The following is a 21537-nucleotide window of genomic DNA, read 5'->3' as shown; positions in this document are numbered from 1 at the left end:
ATGCCAGCGCGAATTCAAGCTGTTATAAAGGCAAAAGGAGGGTGGACGAAATGGTAAATCGATGGATGTTCTCTGTTATTTGTTGTCACATCAAATAAATTGTTGCTCCGAATCTGTATGCCCTACTTTAATCCCACTTATCTCATCAGTGTATCTGACTAAAACTTAGCACATCTTATAGTATTTGAAAGCTGAAAACCATAGCTTTGCAATGGTGTAGTTTTTTTAGTAGGTTTAGGAGGGTCTATATACTGTACGGTCAACACAAAGATTATTTATGCGAAAATTTGAAAACATTGTCGCAGTTTTGTGAGTCACTGTATCTTAGCTTAAATGAAAGCCCTGGTCATGGTGAACATTTGCATATTGTCATTGGCGGTGATTAAAACATTGAACGCTAGCACTGAGTCTTAGAAAGCGGGCCTGTCATTGGGACAGTTTTGTAACATTTTATTTTTGACCGTCTAGCGATATAATAATTGAACCACAAGTCGGTAGAGAGTTTCAATCTACGTAAAATTTGCTGCACATTGCCCTGAAATGTCTGTCAACACATTCAGATTCTTATTTCTCAATTTTCTGACTCCGAATTCTGCTCTACTGGTCTATAATGAAGTCTCTCCCAAAATCCCAGGTTGACAGCATCATTGCTAAGCTTAATCAAGGTAAATCGGTACGTGAAGTGTCGGAAGAAGTTGGAGTGGGTAAGAGTAGTGTTCATCGGGTGAAAAGACAGTTTTGTCCGCTCATAAAGGCTTGTCCTGGAGGAAGACCTGTCAAGTTATCCGATGCAGATAAGCGTTACTGCGTGCGTCAAGTCACGAAAAATCGCGTTAGGAATGCAGTACAAGTTGCAAAACGCCTCGAAACGGATCATGGTATCAAGGTGAACCCGAATACAGTCCGTCGGGCCTTGAAAGCGGCCGGTTTTGGATCCTTGGAGGCCCCTAAGAAGCCATTACTTAGTGACAAGAATCGGAAGAAGATACTTGCATGGTGCATTGCACATAAGGATTGGACCACCGACGATTGGAAACGCGTTATTTGGACTGACGAAACTAAAATAAGTCGTTTTAACTCCGATGGTCGTGTCTGGGAATGGGTTCGTGACGGTGAGACTCTAAAAAGTCATCATGTCAAGCAGACAGTAAAAGGTGGTGGTGGCAGCATCATGTTGTGGAGTGCTATTACGTATGGCGGAGTGGGTTGGATGTGCAAAATTGATGGCAATATGGATAAAACATTGTACAGAGACATACTCCGCGACGAATTAGAAGACAGCATTCGAGATATGAGCGAAAAATTAGGGTACCGTCGTGATCAAATCATTTTCCAGCAAGACAATGATCCTAAACATACGTCAAATTTGGTCAAGGAATACCTGCAAGGGCAAGATTATGTGACTATGGATTGGCCTGCACAGTCACCAGACCTTAATCCAATTGAAAATATGTGGGCTTTACTCAAAAGACGTCTTAACGAGTACAGTGACTCACAAAACTGTTCACATGTTTGGTGTCGTATTTGAGGGTAGATGATATACAAATATTAAAGATATAATTCACTTTATGAAGGATAAAGATGAATTATACAATATTGCAAACCAGAAATAATTAGAAACTACATAAACTCTAATATATGAGTACCGTGAATTAAGTGTTGTGTTTAGTTGACAGCATCATATGAGATGTGGAGAACTCGTATACAAATTATACAAGATCCTCACACCTCATTACTGCTGAAATAATATAAAGTAGAGTAGGAAACGAATATAGAATAAGTGATGATTCTTATACGAGATTAGCTACCTCGTATAAGGCTGAACAGGTTGTCATTTAGGATATATAGTTTACTTATTTTGCTATACAGTGACTCACAAAACTGCGACAATGTTTTCAAATTTTGCATAAATCGCAACTTTACTATCAATTTTCCTTAATAAAGATACAAAATGAAAACGAGTAATAGAATAAGGACCCTTCAAGCTCTTATTTCATATCTAGTTTGTGGCATTTGCATGAACCGATCACCCATCAATTAGGAAAATTGACCGATGGGCGAATTTTTGGACATCACGCATAAAATGAGAGATGTCAAAAGATCACTTGCCTACAGAAAAGCGAAGGGATTTCTGAGTTCTAATGGAGTCAATTACTATTAGTACCATTCATTTAAATGCTTTTAATGCTTTTTTCCGTTTTTGTTTCGTACAATTTAGACATTTGCACCTAACTCATTAGTCATTACTCCACATTTACAACTAATCACCTTTAACTCTAGCGATGAGACCAATTCCTTATGATAAAAAGATGGATATTCTATCTAGACTTAATGGTACTGAGTCAAACAGAAGTATTGCCAAAGCTTTTGGAGTTTCAACCAGAACAGTCGACCGCATTGCTAAAGATCATCAATCGGCATCTGACAACAAAGGTGGTAGACCATCTAAAATCAGCAAATTGCTCGGTAGAAAAATTGTAAGATCTTTTTACACTGGGCATTTTATGACAGCTGTAGAGGCTGCCCGGAGCCTACGTGCTCAAGGGTATGATATTTCTCCTCAGACGATACGCAGATTCCTGAAATCTGCAGACTTTGATTCAAAGATTAAGAAGTCAGCTCTGCCACTGACTAATGATCGACGAAAGAATCGCTTGAAATGGGCCAAAGCTCACAGAAACTGGACGGTTGAGGATTGGAAACGAGTTGTTTTTAGTGACGAAACTAAAATAAACCGTTTAGGTTCGGACGGAAAGATGTGGACTTGGGTTAAAAAGGGTGAACCTCTTCAGGAGCACAATGTCAACTTCGCTTACAAAGGTGGTGGAGGAAGTTTCATGTTGTGGTCCTGTTTCACTCAATATGGACCTGGGTTCATAGCCAAGATCGAGGGCGGGATGGACGCCAAATTGTATTGCGAAATACTGAAGGGTGACTTTATGGAGACCCTTAAAGATTATGGGCTTAAAAAGGATGATATTGTCTTTCAGCAGGACAATGATCCGAAGCATACTGCCAAACTGACGAAAAAATGGTTCCAAAAGAACAAGGTGAACGTCTTAGACTGGCCTTCATATTCTCCGGACCTTAATCCAATTGAGAATCTGTGGTTCTACTTGAAGTGCAAACTAGCAGCGTACGATACAGCACCGTCGAACCTAAATGAGTTGTGGGAACGAGTTGCGGAGGTCTGGTATAATAAAGTTACGCCAGAACTATGCTTGAAACATATAGAAAGTATGCCAGCGCGAATTCAAGCTGTTATAAAGGCAAAAGGAGGGTGGACGAAATGGTAAATCGATGGATGTTCTCTGTTATTTGTTGTCACATCAAATAAATTGTTGCTCCGAATCTGTATGCCCTACTTTAATCCCACTTATCTCATCAGTGTATCTGACTAAAACTTAGCACATCTTATAGTATTTGAAAGCTGAAAACCATAGCTTTGCAATGGTGTAATTTTTTTAGTAGGTTTAGGAGGGTCTATATACTGTACGGTCAACACAAAGATTATTTATGCGAAAATTTGAAAACATTGTCGCAGTTTTGTGAGTCACTGTAATACGTTACTATATGACATAGGATATATAGTAGAATTAATATATGGACATGCAGGATATATTGATTCAACACCAAGGTATAATAGGTTATAAGTACTATTCTCTGCCTTCGGCATAAAGAATGATTACAAGATAATAGGTTGTGATCATCCTTTACAATAACTGTTCACTCAACTCAAACACCACGCACGAATACTATTTTCCTAATTAATACTATTTTCCTGCAAGCAGTGCTACATAATGGTTAGCACGGGAAAATAGGTTAGTTGCATGATCACTAGATCAAGCCATGGATACGTTTACAAGTCCACCCGCTCCGGGTAGATGCGTAATCTCCTCAAGGGAGAATTCTATTCTTTTACGGTTCAGAAGACGTACGTCTTCTTTGAGTAGAATAACTCAGCTGCCAGTTTCTAGGTTCCGCAATATGAAGAAGATATTTAAATTTTTGCAGTAGATATTTTTCTTCTCTTTGAACTTAACTTGATTGAAAATAAAACGTACTAGTTTGATCTCGTTAACTTTTTATTGTTTTAACTAAGTGATATTTAACTCCACAAGTCGTCAAATACCACATTTGGTACTTTCACCCTTTTTGACTCATATCTTTAGAAGTTTTTGCGTAATCGGGATGAAATTTGGGTCAAATGATAGCCCAAGTCTTGTAGAAAGTTATGTTAGAGTATCAAAGTCACATGCATTTTCTTCTGGCGGAAGTTCAATTTGAAAAAAATGCATATCCATTTGAACAGTTTTGTGAGCTAACAAAATTCCGAGGGTAACTTATGTGAACCACAATTCGTCAGCAGTTTTTTTGACGTATTCTATTACGATGGAATTGCCAAGAGTTAAGAAAGTCATTGTACATTAATTAAACCAATTTATACCGATAAAATTCCAATATCACAAACGATACCATCCAGAATGCAAAAACTTAGCAATGATCAGTACAATTCAATTGTCTCGCTCCTCAAGGACGGTGTAAGTGTTAGAAACATAGCCAAACGGGTTGGTGTTAGTATTGGGAAGGTCTCTCAGGTCCGTAGTCAGGCACTTCCACACTTAAAACGAGAGAAAGGTGGTCGTCCTCAGCTACTCAGTGAGGCAGATAAGCGATTTTGCGTACGCGCGTGTACCAAAGGCCGCGATGACAATGCTGTTCAGGTTCAAAAAAGGCTTAGAAATGAAGTAGGTATCTCTACAAGTGTTGAAACAGTTCGTAGGGCCCTTCGGGAGGCAGGTTTGGGTTCGTTTGAGAAGGAAAAGAAGCCCTATATCTCTGCCAAGAACGCTAAGGAGAGATTAAAGTGGTGTTTGGTGCATCGTGGCTGGACTGTAGCTGACTGGAAAAGAGTAGTTTGGTCAGACGAGACTAAAACTAATCGTTTTTGTTCGGATGGTCGTGTTTGGGGCTGGAAACGCGACGGTTGTGAGCCACAACCTCATCAAGTCAAGGCTACCAGAAAATTTGGCGGTGGTGGCATCATGATTTGGAGCTGCATCTCGTACGCTGGTCCCGGTTACTTGTGTAAAATTGATGGTAGAATGGACAAGCATCTCTATAAGTTGATTTTAGAAGAAGATTTACAGCAAAGTGTCAGTCATATTTGCGGTGAATTAGGGCTTCAGCCTAGCCAATTGATCTTCCAACAAGATAACGATTCGAAACACACGTCAGATATAGTAGTAGAATACCTCAATAAGCAGCCATTTAGCACTCTAGACTGGCCAGCACAATCACCAGATCTAAATCCGATTGAAAACATGTGGCGTTTACTCAAAATTAGACTAAATGAGTACGACACTCCACCTAGCGGTATGAACGAGCTATATGAGCGCGTAGTGAGTATTTGGTATAACAATATCACAGCAAAAGAGTGCCAAAAGGTTATTAACAGCATGCCAAAACGTATTAGAGCCGTTATCAAAGCTAAAGGATATTGGAGTGGCTATTAATAGTTCTAATTCTTATGTTTTTCACATGGCCACAAAACTGTTCAAATGACATACTAGCTTTCAAAGTCAACTCCTTGAAATGACAGTCACATTTTCAAAATAAAAAAACTTGAATATTAAACTACATTTCTTAAGCTTTCGATTGATGTAACTTTTGTCCAATTTCGTTGAGAATTGACCATACCATTGAAACAAATAACCTGTTGTACCAAACATGTGAACAGTTTTGTGAGTCACTGTATGAAACAGCCTGTAAAGGTGTCAATGAGTTGTTCGAGCGTTCGCGTGAGGTTTGGTATGACATCATGAAAGTAGAAGAGTGCCAAAAGGTCATAGAGTCTATGCCTCGACGTATACAAGCTTGTATTAGGAATAAAGGTCTCTGGACAAAGTATTAAACACCTTTATAATAAAGAATCACATCACTTAAAAAATGTTACAAAACTGTCCCAATGTATAGTCTGTTTTTAAATATCAGTTATAAGCATAATATGATTCAATCACCGCTAATGACAATAGTCAAATGTTCACCATGACCAGGGCTTTCATTTAAGCTAAGATACATCGGATTTAGTTAGGTTGTATGATACGTCAGAACCACTCAAACACAAAAGTACGAAACATTGGGACAGTTTTGTAAGTGACGGTATGTCTGCTCTGTATCTGTTTAGCTCTCTGTACATTAGGTCTACTGTAAATCTTTTTTTGATTTTAGTCGAGTTAGCATTCCTCCACTCCGAGCTCAACTCCTTTCCTTCGGGATGTGAATAACGCCTTTTTCTAGTTCTGCATGCGTCATCCTCGTCAGGAACTGAACTAGCACCGTGCACGTGACTGGTACTTCTGGTGTATCCCATTGGATTACATTTCGCTGTGACAAAACAACTGTCCGGCCTTAGCTCAGTTGGTAGAGCGGAAGACTGTAGTTAAACCGTCATCTTTAGGTCTCTGGTTCGAATCCGGAAGGCCGGAATCTTTTTTTCATCGCATAGCAGATGTAGTGCGGGTAAAGTTTTTGCCCTCTGAAAAATGCTTACCAGTACCGACGGCTTTTACGGTCTTTCTTTTGTCGCGCACTGAGCTAACGATAAAACAAGGGTAATCTTATACTAAACACAAAGTTTTAGTAAAGAGAAAAAAAGGATTATTCTTTATTCTATTCAGAGAGTCATGTTCCTTTTATATGCTCTATAATATTCAATCTGTTGATCTTCAAAGAATTAAGGTTAATTAAAAGAGTTAGAATTCTGTGAGAACTTGTTATACTCTTTATTCAGTGAAAATCGTACAAAAGAAAAACATATCTAGATTATGAAAAATTTTCTATCTTTTATAGGATGATGTGTTGGGCTGAATAGAGCGGGTTTAGCCGGTGTCATATAGACTGTTGTTTCATCAAAGACACGGGTACCTTCACCATGGTTGAGCGCGGGTACTTACTCATTAAGAGGTTAGAGGATTGGACTGTAAGCAATTAGCGACGAACATATAAATAGAATGGTAAGACCACTAACCAATGTCCGCTTTCTGACAGATCATTGTGAAAGAGTGAATTATTATTGAAGTACTATGTACTATGGATCTGTTAACCTCATATGTAGCATTTGTAGATCATAATTAATATCAGTCGCTGTATTTCAACTGTGCAAGATTCTAGAAGAAGTCTAATCTCATATTATGGCTATATGGTTACTCCTAATGTCATAACTCCGATCATTATGTAATAACTCTGGCTCATATATACAACACAATCACCGTTATAACACGACACTTTCGTCTATTCAGTACTTTTATTGAACGGACCAAGATTGCAGTATTTACAAACAACAACTGCATCTTCCTAAGAAGATCTCTAGTCATCGATCAACTCATGACGATCGAATCCCAAACTAAGCGTGGTGTTAACTGGTCGACCATCGTTGCTAATTGTAGTATCCAACAGCATATTACTCTTGGATTATTACATAACACTGAAATAAGAAACTACGGATCCGTATGAAGGTCAGAAGAATAACCGCCGCGAGTGATAGATGTGTCAGAACAGTTCTTTTCTTTTACGGAAGAATATCCCATCTGTATATCCGAGACGACATTGTATGAGTAATTCACTTTATTTAGAAATAAGATAACATTATTTAGCACATTCAAACCACAATACATAAATCTAATCTACTTAAGCTATTATCAAACTTGTTGATCCCTTACTTTAACTCTTTACATTCTAACAGAATTCAATAAGACTGAAACGGAGACATCGGCAGAATCAAGGAATAGGTTATCCTGTCCGTCACGTTAGTCATAATGAATCTGCCGAAGTACGGGTCAAAGGAACGTTTAGTCAGATCAACTCACTTACCTCCTCTCATCTATCCAATCGGTCAAGGCACCGCTATAGCATGATGAACCGTGAAGTAATAATTGGGTATGTCTTTTCTTTTATCATCAGGTCATCTTGTACCTAAGGGTGTCGATACAAAAAGTTTTTTACAATATCCACAAATATAAATAGAAGTACTTTTTTCCTACATGGTTTTTGTCTTCATTCTTTATCAGAATATTCAATCAATAAAAGAAGATAACTTGGTTTTCACAGATTTCCTTTTGTTTTCTTGTCTCTCTCGTTCTTACTATAACATATACAACAGACTCCAAGCAAATTAAGGCGGTATTGGTAGCAGCAATACCTTCCAAAGTGTTATATAACATTATATTACGCTTAGATTAATACAAACAACTGAAATAAGAGGCTATGGATCATAAAGATTAGAATAACTTTGAGTAATACTGTAGATTTGTCAGAACAACTCTTTTATTTTGCTGGAAGAATTTTTCATCTGTTACCCGAGGCAACGTCCTACAAGTAAATGACTTGAGTTGGAAATGAGATATTATAGCATTTGAATTTGAATGAAACCGAGCTTTATTTTGCAGGTCATACCATAATACATGAGTCTGCTCTACTTAAGTGCCATCCAATCTGTTAATCCACAACTCTTGTAATGACCATTCTTGTAAGCGGTTAATTCCAATAGAAATATCCCACCTCTAATTGTACACAGCGTAATATCTCATGGCTTGTTAGTTGTATGTAGATAGCACGTAAATTAAGAACTAAAAGCTTAACGAGATGAAACTAGAAAAGCGTTATGTTTAATCAAGTTAATATGGGCTAAAAAGAAGAAAAATATCTACTGCGAATATTTGAATATCTTACTTTAAAATGCAGAACCCAAAAACTGACAACCGAGTATTCTACTCAAACAAGACGTACGTTTTCTTAACTGGAAAAGATTAGACTTCTCCCTTGTCGGGCCTGCGCATCTCCCTGGAGCGGGTGGACTTGTAAGAGTATACATGGCTTAATCTATTGATCATGCAACTAACCTATTTTCCCGTGCTAACTATTATGCAGTACTGCTTACAGTAAAATAGTATTAATGAAGGAAATAGTACCCGTGCGTGGTAATTGAGTTCAGTGAACGGTTTTCGAAAAGGATGATTAAAGACTATCATCTTGTAATTACTATTTTACGCCAAACGCAGCGAATAATACTTTTCGTATAGCCTATACCGGGATGATGAATCAACAATCCTGCATGTCCATACGTTAATTCTACTATATAACCCATGCTATATAGTAGCGTATTATGGTAAAATAAGTAAACTATATATCCTGAGTGACAACTTGTTCAACCTTATTCGAAGTAGCCAATCTCGTATAATTTGTGTGGGAGTTCTGCACATCTAATATGATGCTGTCAACTAAACACAACACTTAATTCACAGCACTTATAAACTGGGGTTTATGTTATATTATATCTTATAATGCTTCTGATTATTTTCTGGTTGTAATATTGTATATTTCATCTTTGCCCTTAATATAGTGAATTATAATCTCTAATATTTGTGTATCATCTACCCTCAATACGACAATATGATTTTTTTGTCGCTTCTTGAATAGACTGTAACCTGAAGTCGAACGAAAAAGACAAAAAAAAAAGAAAAAGAAAAAGAAACTGCTGTGCAAGGGGGTCTCTTTCGTCTATTTAAAACTTTCATTGGATTGTCCATTCACAAGGGATGTTCTTAACTTTCTAACAGACCAGCAGAACGAGATCAAAAAGTCATTAAAGATTTTATTGAACATTCAGAACATGAAAGCTTTATCTTTTTTTCACAGGATGAACTGAGCTTACTATAAAGGTTGAAGTGCGCCTGAAATCTTATTTGGTTCAGTGTACCATAACTGAGTTAATGCAGTAAATCTAGGTTTCGTTGAATATTGTATGAATTAGAGATCAGAACGTGACAATATCTCGCTCCCGTTTTTTAAGCGGGATGTTCAATTGCATATATTTGAACTGGACATCAGATGTGTATAACGCAACAAGATAACGCAGTAGAAAGCATGGACTAAGGATGATTGTCTCAATGTGAGGTTAGCTACCTCTTATAAAAACGGAGCAAGTTATCTCATTAATTACTTATAATATGTATAGCCGTACGACGTTTAGATATGTATTGCACGTAGTATATAATAATTCAGCAACTGGAACAGGTCATGGTACTACTACCCGCTTGGGAAATAAAGCGTGGTTGGAGATGAAAGGCTCAATGACTCTTATTCAATAAACAGCAGTTCACGCACTCAAGAACACCGCGCCCGAATATCTCTTAGCTAAACCATAATCATTCCCACAACTGGTGGCCGATAGATATTGAATTATAGATGTAGCTACATAATCTGACTGGATCTGCCAGGATAACACATTACAAAGCAATCCGCTCTGGGATAGACGAGTAATCATCCATCTGAAGGGATGACCTATTCTTTTACGGAAGTGTCTGACTTACTTAGTATTAGCTTATCATAATACACCAATGTCAGCTATTAATCAAGATCTAATTCTGTAGCCAGCAAACATAATTAATCTTTAATCAATAGCAGTAGTTTTCTTTCTTTTTCTTCGTTTTAATTCTGAAAGAGATAAAGAAAGTGATTTGGCTATTTTAAGTTTCCGTATTTTTATGTCGTATTTTTCTTTTTATTTCTCCCTCATTCAATCAACGAATACCACAGATTGAGCTGACTTAGGAGCTGGGCAGTCAGCTAGGCGGTAACCACCTTAGTCCTAGGCATAACACAATACGTTTGCGAAAGCTTTCTTTTTGCAACTATACTTCGTATGATCCTCTTCGTGACAGTAGTGGTACCATATTGGCATTGTTGGATATGTGGCGTGGCAATACTCGTGTCACCCAATAGACTACCATGACAGAGGTGACAGAGGTGGGGTCATGAATGTTTTTTTACAGCCAAACCTACCTCCTTTTCGTCGAGGAGACCGATGACTAATAGTCACCCAAATTTGTGTGTAATAGACTACGATGATATGCAATAATTCACCTCGTGAGACCATGAATGAATCTGATAATAATTGTGCTATTGCCTTTTCGAATGGCGCAGGACATAAGGCGAATGTTAAATTCTTGTATAAGACCTCTTCAGAGGCAAACTTAATAAAAATATCGTCTTTGGGGTAGATTTCCATAGAGACCCCGTTAAAACTGGCTGCACAATTGTATTGATCGAAGGAATTGGCGATCAGTAAAATTAGGAGTTCAACAAAAGGTAATACTTCTGCGAACAGCCATGACACCGTATGTCACTTTTGACGCCTTTCGGTTTATTGTCATTGGTGGTGTTGTCACGGATTAAGGTTATCACTGCTTTGAACGAATCGGTCGGTGAATACAATTTGGTTCGACATTGTCTTGTAGTGAATGTCATAATAAGCTTTGATAGTAGTATAGCAGGTCTTCTTTGCTACAGTTACATAGATCCTAGTACTAGTAGTGTCCAAACTGGTTGGGCCTGTATCGTTAAGCGGAAAAGCCATGATTCGTGTAGTTTAGTCGATGAATATCAGCACCTTAAAGGGCAAACTACTGCACAATAGCTCGTCGTTGTTTCAATAACAATATGAAAAAGTGAAAATATAATGCTTAATGAACCTGATAAGTTTTTTTTTTTTTTTTTTTTTTTTTTTTTTTTTTTTTTTTCTTGTGATATTCAATCAAATAAGTTGAAGCTGCTATATTTCATACAAGCGTGAAGGTACCATTTTTAATTGGATGGAATAATAAATACTTTACGCGGTAATATTGGGAATTTACACAGCGGAAATGCAGTGGATTTACAAACAATGTTGAAAAGGGCACTTATTGTCTCATTAAAGCCAATTCAACACTACTTGTTATGCAGCGGATAGTCCTCGTTTGACGCCGTCGAAAATTTGAAATACTTTTCTACATACTGCCTTAATAATTTACTTTTTGAACGATTAAAAAAAAACGGTGTTTCTTTCCGTTCGTTTGTTGAGTATGACACATTCCGTCTAATTCCGTGACTGATTATCGTTGTCCTTATCGATAAACTTTGTATTTAATCCTTGCTGACAAAGACTCCCGTACTCCTTTTCCTTTTGTTAACTAATCACCAACCCTTTTTTTTTTTATTATTTTATTTGCATCAACCAGACCACAATGTTTGTTCCTTGCATTGATTTGGTTGATTCCTCACAAGCTTCACTTTATTCTTATTTAGCCTTTTTTAACAATGTCATTTTAAGACCTCAGGGACACGTCGAGCATGTCAAATCACTCGTGAACCAAACAGGCTCCACACTTTATTGGGCTTATGCCGCTAACGTTGACGAAGCTATTGAATTATGGGATAGTGGTGTTTTAAAAGTAATTTTCGATCTAGATGTATATTTAGCATGCCAAGAGGAATTAGAAACCATTTCTGAAGACCGTATTGCAGTCAGAACCTCAAACGTTTCTGCTCTCCAAACTATCAAAGGAGTTTCATCATTTATTGTCAAAACAGATGATATGGACAGTGTTAAGTCTCTGGAAAAGCCGTTGTTGACCTGTGGCGGCCAGCGATCCGTCATTGTTGAAATGTCCAGTCCTGTTACTATTGAACTGATTACCCAATTGGGTAACGAACATTTGGATGTGTTGGTGCCTGCCTCCCAACTTTCCGTTGATGATACAAAATTGAATATTGCCGAAGCGTTTTTAGCAACTGTCAAGACGGACCGTCCTGATGGTCTTTACACTACTATTGTAGTTGATGAGTTCAATAAAGCCTTGGGATTGGTTTACTCCAGTAAGCAAAGCGTAGCCGAAGCTATTCGTTTGGGTCAAGGTGTCTATCAATCTCGTGGTCGTGGCCTCTGGCACAAGGGTTTGACCTCCGGTGCCACCCAAACATTGAAACGTATAGATTATGATTGTGATGGAGATGCTATACGTTTTGTCGTTGAGCAACACGGCGCAGGTAATGACGAGATTATAAAAACTCAAGTTGAAAAAAGGGGGTTTAAAGAAAAGAGGACAGTTTGTGTTTCTATGCATTGGTGAATCTTTTTTTCAGATGGTTAATATACTAACGAATCGTATGCTTAGGATTTTGCCATTTGAACACTCGTGGCTGCTTTGGTGCTGATTCAGGCATTACTGCGTTGGAAAAAACCTTGCAAAGCAGAAAGAAAAACGCACCTGAAGGGTCCTACACAGCTCGTTTATTCGCCGACTCCCAATTATTGCAAGCCAAAATTATGGAGGAAGCTGAAGAATTATGCCAAGCCAAAGATAAAGAATCTGTTGCTTGGGAGGCGGCTGATTTGATTTACTTTGCCCTCACCAAATGTGTCAGTGCGGGTGTTTCCTTAGTTGACATTGAAAAGAACTTGAACAAGAAAGCTAGAAAAGTCACTCGACGTCCTGGAAATGCAAAGCCCAAATGGGAAAACGCTATCAGCAAGCAACAGCAGCAACCTGCAGTTGCAACTGCCCAACCTACAAGCGCAAATGAGGAACGTATCGAAATGATGAGGTTCAATTTGGATGACCTTACGAAGGAAAAACGTGCTGAGCTCTTATTGAGACCTATCATTGACTCTACTGAAATTATCCAGCGTGTAACGCCTATTATGAAGGAGGTTAGAAAAGGTGGTGACAGAGCTTGTATGAAATTTACTCGTCAATTCGATGGTGTCGATCTCGATCACCAAACTATCACTGCTCCTTTCAATCCTGAGGACATGATACTGGACCCTGTCACTAAAGCTGCCATTGATCAAGCCTACGATAACATCTATAAATTCCATGAGGCACAGTTGAGAAAGGAAACCATGACAGTCGAAACCATGCCTGGTGTAGTCTGCTCACGTTTCGCCCGCCCTATTGAAAAGGTCGGCTTGTACGTTCCTGGTGGTACTGCTGTTTTACCTTCCACTACATTGATGTTGGGTATTCCTGCTAAAGTTGCTGGCTGTAAGGATATTGTTATTGCCACACCACCCCGTAAAGACGGCAGTGTTGTTCCGGAAGTGCTCTATGTTGCCCATAAAGTGGGAGCATCTCACGTTGTTAAGGCTGGCGGTGCTCAAGCTGTTGCTGCCATGGCTTACGGTACTGAAACTATTCCTAAGGTTGACAAAATCTTTGGTCCTGGTAACCAATATGTAACTGCAGCTAAAATGGTTGCGCAAAATGATACATCTTCTCTTGTCGCCATTGATATGCCAGCAGGCCCCTCTGAAGTTCTGGTGATTGCCGATAAGACGAGTAATCCCGCTTATGTCGCTGCTGATCTGTTATCTCAAGCCGAACATGGTGCTGATTCGCAAGTCGTGTTGATCGCTGTCGATATTACCAACGATCATATGAAACAAATCGAAAATGAATTACATGAACAAGCCATTGTCCTGCCTCGCTGTGACATCATTCGTAAGTCTATTCCTCATTCGTACAGCATTCGTGTTAAAACTGTAGAAGAAGCCATGACGTTCAGCAATGAGTATGCCCCTGAACACTTGATCTTGCATTTGGAGGATGCGGCTTCCGTGTTGCCTCTTGTTGATAATGCAGGCAGTGTTTTCGTGGGCCAATGGTCACCTGAAAGCTTTGGTGATTATGCCTCGGGTACGAATCACACTTTGCCTACGTATGGTTATGCCCGTATGTACTCTGGTGTCAATACTGACGAATATATGAAACATATTACTTCCCAGGAAGTAACAGAAGAAGGCATGGATCGCTTAGCTGATACCGTTATGCGTTTGGCGGAGATTGAAGGACTTGGTGCTCATCGTAATGCTGTGGCTGTCCGTGTGAAGGATGTCCGAAGTAAAAACAAGAATTAAGCCCTTTAAAAACCTACTTATAAGTGACAACGACAAGTGTGAAAAAAAAAAAACCAAAAAACCATAGGATTTTCATCTGAAAAATGCCTCATTTTTTGTTTTTGTTTAATAAAAACAGAAGAACTGACGAAAAAAGCGCCAGTTTTTGTTAAAAGGTATTGATCTGTTTTTGCCGCTCATTCTATTGTATCGTCAGTTATAGTTGATTTCGCTCTTTCTTATATTAACTTTGATCTGACGGCTCAGCTTCTATATGCCATAAGAGCAATCATAAAATGATGAACTTTTTGAAAACAAAAGCTGCTTTTGATCTGGCTTTCCGGTGACGATTAGGGCTATATGCTTTTATGATAAATCAGCCAAATACTTTATTATGTGAGTATTAAAAATGATTGAGTTATGTACATAGTGAGCACTTTGCGCGGGCAAATTCTTTTAAAGTGTGCAATCATAGCGTACCACGTGCCAATGCGGGGGAAAATGGCTTTAGTGTTGTTGCTGCTGTTGTTGTTGGTGTTGATGCCATTCTTTAACAGTGCTAGTAGTTGGATCAGACATGGCAGCACTGCTTTCATGATATTGATGGTGCTGGAACCACTGCGTCATACAATTTTCAATTCCAAAATCTGGATGATGGAAGTAGAATGAAATAGCAGGGAAAAGGCTTCCAGTCGCATCATTATTGATACCGTTGTAATGCTGTGGAGTGACGATAGAGGAAATAGGAGGTAGGTTGTAGCGACTGTCTGTCCTTTGCTGCTGCTGTTGGTGGTATGAATCGAAAATAGGATGAGTAGTTGCGAACGAACTAGGGTAGTAGTTCGCATTCTTAGCTACGAGCGAAGTTGGGTTAGAGGTACAAGCAAGAAGAGGATCAGAAGCAAAACTGGTCGCAACATAACTAGTGTCATTTAAAGCCTCGGCTCTAGTATTAGTATTTTTGTTTGCCGTCTTTTGTTGAGTACGGTTGCCAGTACGTTTTCCTTTGTGAAAAGCAGCATTTTTGTTGATTCTATTTCCTTCCAGAATTCTTTTTCTTTTGTTGTCTTTAGCTCTTCTATTTTGGAACCTGTACGAGGCCCCAAAAAATGATGATTAAGTTAGCGACTACAATGCTGTGTAGTTGCTAACTACCAACAAAAGAACTGTCATTGCTTACCAAAAGTGTACGCTTTTTTCAGCCATTTGAACAACCTGAGAAATGTGCTGCTTTTCTTGTTGACTCGGGTTGGGATTGTTCTTGTAATAACTTTCAAGAATAGCCATCTCTTCCCGTGAGGTACGCATTCTTCTTTTAGCTGTTGTGCTGAGAGACTCTGGGTCGACCGAAGGAACACCTTCAGTTGCAGCAGTTGCAGCCTTCTGATTGTAGACAGCTTTGTTGTCCTCCGTATCCTCGACTTTCAACATGATGGGATAATGTGCAAGCGACTATGTCTTGATACGTTAAAGATTGATAAAAAAGTAAAACCAACCAAAGAGTGAACAAAAGTGAAAAGATATCTTTAGAAAAAAGGAATTGTTGTCACTATCACAGCGGTACCATCTGCTCTTTTTTTTGTGGATCCAGAACAGTGGAAAAAAAGTGATATATTACAAATGGCTCAAAATAAATTGGGAATCATACGCTGCATTTACAGTAACTGTTTTTGCTTTAACTCTACAGGTATGGTTCTACAATATCCAAGCAGTAAAGCAAATTATTTCACAGTTTTAAGACGTATGGTATAATGCCATTGCATATACAGGCTTCAACCTTCCACAATAGAAAGCCTAATAAAGCCCCAGCAGTAGGCCAAAAAGAAAGAAAAAATTATAAAATAAAATAAGAAAGTATATAGGCTAATTGACAGCAATACTGCCTAAGAGAATAACACTATTCGTCATCTGGCTCTATCGACAATATACGTTCAAATAGCAATGCAGAAAAACGAGACAACTCTCCTAGCTGCAGATTACAAAAAACCCGTTTGCTTAGAAACATCAATATGTACCAATGACAGTACAGGTTGCAAGACGTAATAGTGTATCGACTAATGGCACACTAATGAATCATACAATCCCGTCTCCACAATCGCCGACACCTCATCTACTGATAGGCCGCTGGTTAATTGACCTCAACGCCTGAATTGCCGTTCTCTTTTTTAAAGAGGCTCATTTTGCATGCTCGTAGGTACTTGCTCTTTTTGCAATTTTTCTTCCGCGACTCTAGTTTTGTTTTAACAGATGCCAGCATGCCGTTTAACTGCAATAAAATGAATAATCATTCAGTCCCCCGTGCATAGTTCAAAAGAGTAAAAGCTGAAGCTTACCGTATTTGTAATGTCAGCAAGCTGCTTATCTACTTTTAACGCGCTTTGTTTTTCTTGGATGATCTTCTCGGCTTTCTCGATCTGTCCTAATTGAATCAAATCCTCCGCAAAATAGAGCCAGCATTTATATTCAAGTATCGGATGCTTCAGCTTTCTGGCTAACCTAATTTGTTGTATAGCCAATGCACCTGCTTTATAAGCCTGTAGTAATATGTCAGCTCTAGCACAAGCAATATGAGCTTTTTAAAAATATTTATATTTACATAATTCGTATTTTGTTTGCCCAACGAGCAATACGCTCCTCCCAGGACGGAGAAATAAGTGCTGGTATAGACGATCAAATGCTCTCGCAAAGTCAAATTCCAGATACGTTTGTGCCAGCACATTGTCAGTGGGAATAGCAGCGTTTGAGCTAAACGTATGCTAATTTTGACAGTTTGGGCCGTAATAGGTGGAAGTCTACCCAGTAACATGACTTTGACAGGTTCCAACAAATCTTTACTCGATAAATAGCCTTGAATACGGCTGAAAATCCGACAATCATAACAAGTAACAAGATACATTGCTCCTGTTTGCCTCTTTTTTCTGCTGACAGGGTCAGTCTTTGAGAATGGCTGCATCGTTATACGAATTTGCTGATCAGGTGTTGTTGCTATAAAAGAATCCTGTTTGATTGATGGACCTTCAACATCCATTCCGCACTTTGAACGATAATTACCTTTACTATTGTTTTTGCTGACAGAGCTTTTATGTTGACTGTAACAAAATATATCCTCGTAATTATATGTTGCATGCCACATTGGCAACTTTGACATTCCTTTCTGTTTCGACAAAAAAAGTAAAATTAAAGAAAAAAAAAAAGGCTGCCCTTTCCCCCCTTCACGCATATTACATAAGCAGATCCGTTCCCAAAACAGGGAATATTTCTGTTCTTTTTTTTTGCGGGTTCTTATTTTTGCAGAGTTTCCTTTCTTACGACTGTGAGTCCCATGAGTACTTCGTCACAAGAAAATACTGTGAATGGTTCGAACAAAAGCACCTCATTGCGCGTACCCTCCACACATATAGCAGCATCGTCAATAAGCAATCCGAACGAGTCAGTCAGTGATACACCGATGCTTGAAGTGCCACCACGAATCAACGATGTAGACAGCTCAGGGAAAGATGAACGCACTATTTCAGAATTTTTAGCCCTTATGGATAATTATACACCTATTGTAAACGTCAGAAAAACCAGATATCTGGACTAGCAGTTGATGTTTAATTGTCATTATTTCTCTATACTGTGTTAGATACCTGATGCTGTGACAGAGTATTATTTGAATAAATCAGGTTTTTACTGTGATGAAGTTCGGGTGTAAGTAAATACATTTACTTTAAAACAGATCAGAAGCAATGCTAAAGTAATCTATTTACAGCAAACGCCTACTCGCTTTGGCAACTCAAAGATTCATTGCTAATATGGCTACAGATGCATTTCAATATTGTAAGGTGAGGCAGTCAGGAAGTAGAAAATCAGATAAGGTAAATTCCGTAAGTAGTATTGAGTATATGAGGATCGATTTGCTTATACACATAGTCGATCTTAATGTGAATAGGATAAAAAGGCTGTATTGACCATGGAAGATCTGAGTGCTGCATTATCTGAATATGGCATCAACATCAAAAAACCCGACTACTACTCTTAAATACCACTCAAACCCAATAGGAGCAAAAGTTGATTATCATTTTTTTTTTTTTTTCTTTGGTACAGTCAGAGAAAATAAATCTATTTATTTGTATTGTTTCTATTCTATCAGTCAATCCTTTTCTGTTACTTTTCCCCTCCTTTCAACGAGAGGTCATCTGTTTCCAACGTCATGTCCATCGATCAATTAGCTGCAGACGAGGCTTTGGCAAGGAAATTATTTGAAGAGGAACTCAAAGAAGAAGAAAGGCTCAGAAAGTTACAGGAAGAAAATGACGCAGCGATAGCACAGCAACTCTCAGAGGAGTCTGAGCACCAACAGATGGATAACAACAACAACAGGTTGTTGACGGACGAGTTGCTCGCCAAAGAACTTGTAGCTGCGGAAGAGGCTGCGATGGCTCAACGTTTAGTAACAGTAGGCGATGAAGGCAATTTGCTTGGAAATAATTTGCAATGGAACCATTTATTGAATGAACAAGTAAAGAACCAACAACAACCAAAGTCTGTCACAAACGGGATCCTTGAATTGACGTCTCGAGCAATAACGGATGACGAAAAGAGAATGTTGACGCAGATTATCATCAATGAAACCTACACTGACCTTCATGAGATGTTTAAGTTGTTCAATCAAATTTATTTCGACCATCAGCTAGACATGGTAGAGGTGAAATGGTCAAAGAGGATGACACTTTGTGCAGGCACCTGCGCCTTTCGTAATGGCGGGCATTGTATTATTACACTCTCTGAGCCTTTATTAAAATTTCGATCAAAAAAAGAACTGGTAGAGACATTATTGGTAGGTTATGCCATGTTTGGTTATATGATTAAAACTAGGAACTTAATCTTTTTTTTTTTTTTTTTGCATTATCATGGGATATAGCATGAAATGATTCATGCTCTACTGTTTGTCACTAGTAGAAATACGGACAGAGGTACGCTATTTCCAACCATCCTCCTGCAAAAGTTAAAAAAAAAAAAAGCAGCACTTGACTAATATCTCCAAAATAGATGGCCACGGTCTTCCCTTTCTAACTGAAGCAGATCGAATTAATAAAATAGGCAATGTCAAAATTACCGTTTATCACAAGTAAGCGCCCTGTTCTGAACTGCAAAATTTTACGCTTCACTCACTTTCAACTCTTTTCCCATAGCTTCCATGATGAGGTGGAGCATTATCAAAAACATGTTTGGCGATGTAACGGTATTTGTCAGGACAGGCCACCCTACTTTGGTATTGTTAAAAGATCTATGAATAGGTATGTTCCATTCGCAATGTACTTAGATGGTGAAGTATTTTGAACTAAATGTGTAAATGAAAAATTAGACCGCCTCAAAAGGCTGACCCTTGGTTTGCACAGCATCAATTAGATTGTGGAGGCACATTTATTAAAATCAGTGAGCCTGAATCATCAACCAAAAGTAAGAAGAGGAAACAGCAAAGTACTAAAATAACAGACTATATTGTACTCGATGATGTGGATGACAATGATAATGCCAAAAATACCAGCAGTGATAGTAGCTTTAACAAAAAGCAGAAATCTTAGATTCGCAGCAAAGATGGAATGGTAACTTTTTCACTCACCGCTTTATTTTTGCCGCTTTCACTCGCACGATTATTCCCCTTATATTTTTTATTTCTGCTCGCCTTATTTCTTAATGATACTTACTCTCTTACTCTTCTCAAATTTCTTTGCTTGATTTTCTCATATTTCCTCTTTCCTTCGCTATTACTTATTTATTCCTACCTTGACATAATGTTTAAATCTTTAATATCAAATAAACCGACAACGTCCCTCCTACCGCAGCAGCAACATCAGAAATTGCCACTGCGACGCTCTTTTCTAAAATCGAAAACCAACCCTTTTATACCTTCATTATTCTCTTTACGAATGTTTGTGACAATACCTCCATCAGTCTCAGTGAAAACGGCGTCGAAAGAAAACGGTATAGCTCTTACGGAGAGAGCGATTAACGTATGTTGACATTTCCAAACAATGGAGGTGAACAAAAAACGATCTAACTATTTTTCTTTTAGCAACTCAAACTTATACAACAAAGAGAGAATGATACAGATCAAATGCTGCGAGTTTTAGTAGATTCAGGAGGATGTCATGGTTATCAAAATAAAATGGAATTGACCAAGGCAATAGAAGAAGACGATAAGTAAGTTTTTCTTTTTTTGGTTTGTTTGTTAGCCCAAACCCCAGGCTGGTCTGTAAGTTCTGGCTGATTAATTCATTCTTTTTTTTTTTTTTTTTTTTTGTTTTAAAACTCATCATAGTATTTTTGAAAAAGATGGTGTTAAAGTTATTGTCGATAACATCTCTTTACAATTCTTAAAGGGCTCTACTGTAGATTACGTGCAAGAATTGATTGGTTCTACGTTTCAGGTTGTGGAGAATCCAAACGCAAAGCATAGCTGTGGTTGTAATATATCCTACGATATCGATTTAGATAAAATTATGTAAATAAAACAATTTTTGTAAAAATACCATACTAGCCATAACTGAAGAAGTGAAAGATATCAAGAAAAAGTTATATGTGCAGTAGAGGGTCATAAAATCATCATAATAAAAAAGTCAAATAGAAATGTGTGTGCAGCAACTTTACAGTGCATACGTTTCCCTCCATAAGCATAACAGGCACTTGTGATTAGGCTTCCTGTAATGGGGGCTGTAATTCAATAAAGTTTTCTTTTTTTGATCTTCACAGTTCTCCTACTGCCCTTTTTTACTAACTTTCTAGTCGTCTCCGGATATATGAATGACCGGGAAAAGAAGATTCTGATTTTGGCAAGGTCT

The 21537-nt window shown here is 38.3% G+C and overlaps 7 protein-coding genes and 1 non-coding gene across 8 annotated transcripts; 5 read left to right on the top strand and 3 right to left on the bottom strand.

Annotated features, from left to right (window-relative positions):
- Positions 1 to 6405: 6405 nt before the first annotated feature.
- BDF20DRAFT_t18 lies at positions 6406 to 6488 on the top strand. Its single transcript has one exon. It is a non-coding gene; the product is annotated as a tRNA-Tyr (tRNA).
- A 4203-nt stretch (positions 6489 to 10691) lies between these two features.
- On the bottom strand, positions 10692 to 11307 carry BDF20DRAFT_908960 (uncharacterized protein; the record flags this gene model as incomplete). Its single annotated transcript, XM_053083534.1, has 3 exons — positions 10692 to 10783; positions 10843 to 11088; positions 11187 to 11307. The coding sequence occupies 3 exons, from the start codon at positions 11305 to 11307 to the stop codon at positions 10692 to 10694; spliced, it is 459 nt and encodes a 152-aa protein (XP_052940416.1).
- Positions 11308 to 12062: 755 nt separating this feature from the next.
- BDF20DRAFT_908959 (histidinol dehydrogenase-domain-containing protein) lies at positions 12063 to 14734 on the top strand (the record flags this gene model as incomplete). Its single annotated transcript, XM_053083533.1, has 2 exons — positions 12063 to 12864; positions 12993 to 14734. 2 exons carry the CDS (start codon positions 12063 to 12065, stop codon positions 14732 to 14734), a joined length of 2544 nt encoding a protein of 847 aa, XP_052940415.1.
- A 1020-nt stretch (positions 14735 to 15754) lies between these two features.
- On the bottom strand, positions 15755 to 16048 carry BDF20DRAFT_806452 (Homeodomain-like protein; the record flags this gene model as incomplete). Its single annotated transcript, XM_053076522.1, has 2 exons — positions 15755 to 15803; positions 15894 to 16048. Coding segments are annotated over 2 exons (204 nt in total), but the record flags the coding sequence as incomplete, so codon positions are not given.
- Positions 16049 to 16841: 793 nt separating this feature from the next.
- Positions 16842 to 17741, bottom strand: BDF20DRAFT_908957 (uncharacterized protein; the record flags this gene model as incomplete). The annotated part of the gene is made up of 3 exons (XM_053083532.1): positions 16842 to 16979; positions 17047 to 17247; positions 17310 to 17741. The coding sequence occupies 3 exons, from the start codon at positions 17739 to 17741 to the stop codon at positions 16842 to 16844; spliced, it is 771 nt and encodes a 256-aa protein (XP_052940413.1).
- Positions 17742 to 18161: 420 nt separating this feature from the next.
- Positions 18162 to 18734, top strand: BDF20DRAFT_812576 (transcription initiation factor TFIID 23-30kDa subunit-domain-containing protein; the record flags this gene model as incomplete). Its single annotated transcript, XM_053076801.1, has 4 exons — positions 18162 to 18263; positions 18339 to 18403; positions 18465 to 18570; positions 18645 to 18734. The coding sequence occupies 4 exons, from the start codon at positions 18162 to 18164 to the stop codon at positions 18732 to 18734; spliced, it is 363 nt and encodes a 120-aa protein (XP_052940412.1).
- A 171-nt stretch (positions 18735 to 18905) lies between these two features.
- BDF20DRAFT_908955 (SprT-like family-domain-containing protein) lies at positions 18906 to 20280 on the top strand (the record flags this gene model as incomplete). Its single annotated transcript, XM_053083531.1, has 5 exons — positions 18906 to 19532; positions 19617 to 19668; positions 19745 to 19823; positions 19888 to 19992; positions 20061 to 20280. 5 exons carry the CDS (start codon positions 18906 to 18908, stop codon positions 20278 to 20280), a joined length of 1083 nt encoding a protein of 360 aa, XP_052940411.1.
- On the top strand, positions 20105 to 21433 carry BDF20DRAFT_26765 (uncharacterized protein). Its single transcript, XM_053075041.1, has 3 exons — positions 20105 to 20709; positions 20772 to 20899; positions 21018 to 21433. The coding sequence occupies exons 1-3, from the start codon at positions 20299 to 20301 to the stop codon at positions 21202 to 21204; spliced, it is 726 nt and encodes a 241-aa protein (XP_052940410.1). The 5' UTR covers positions 20105 to 20298; the 3' UTR covers positions 21205 to 21433.
- The last annotated feature ends 104 nt before the right edge of the window (positions 21434 to 21537 follow it).

The sequence above is a fragment of the Mycotypha africana genome (genome assembly GCF_025528875.1).
Source record: "Mycotypha africana strain NRRL 2978 chromosome Unknown BDF20scaffold_1, whole genome shotgun sequence".
NCBI classification, from domain to species: domain Eukaryota; kingdom Fungi; phylum Mucoromycota; class Mucoromycetes; order Mucorales; family Mycotyphaceae; genus Mycotypha; species Mycotypha africana.
This window is presented reverse-complemented; position numbering and strand designations above follow the sequence as displayed.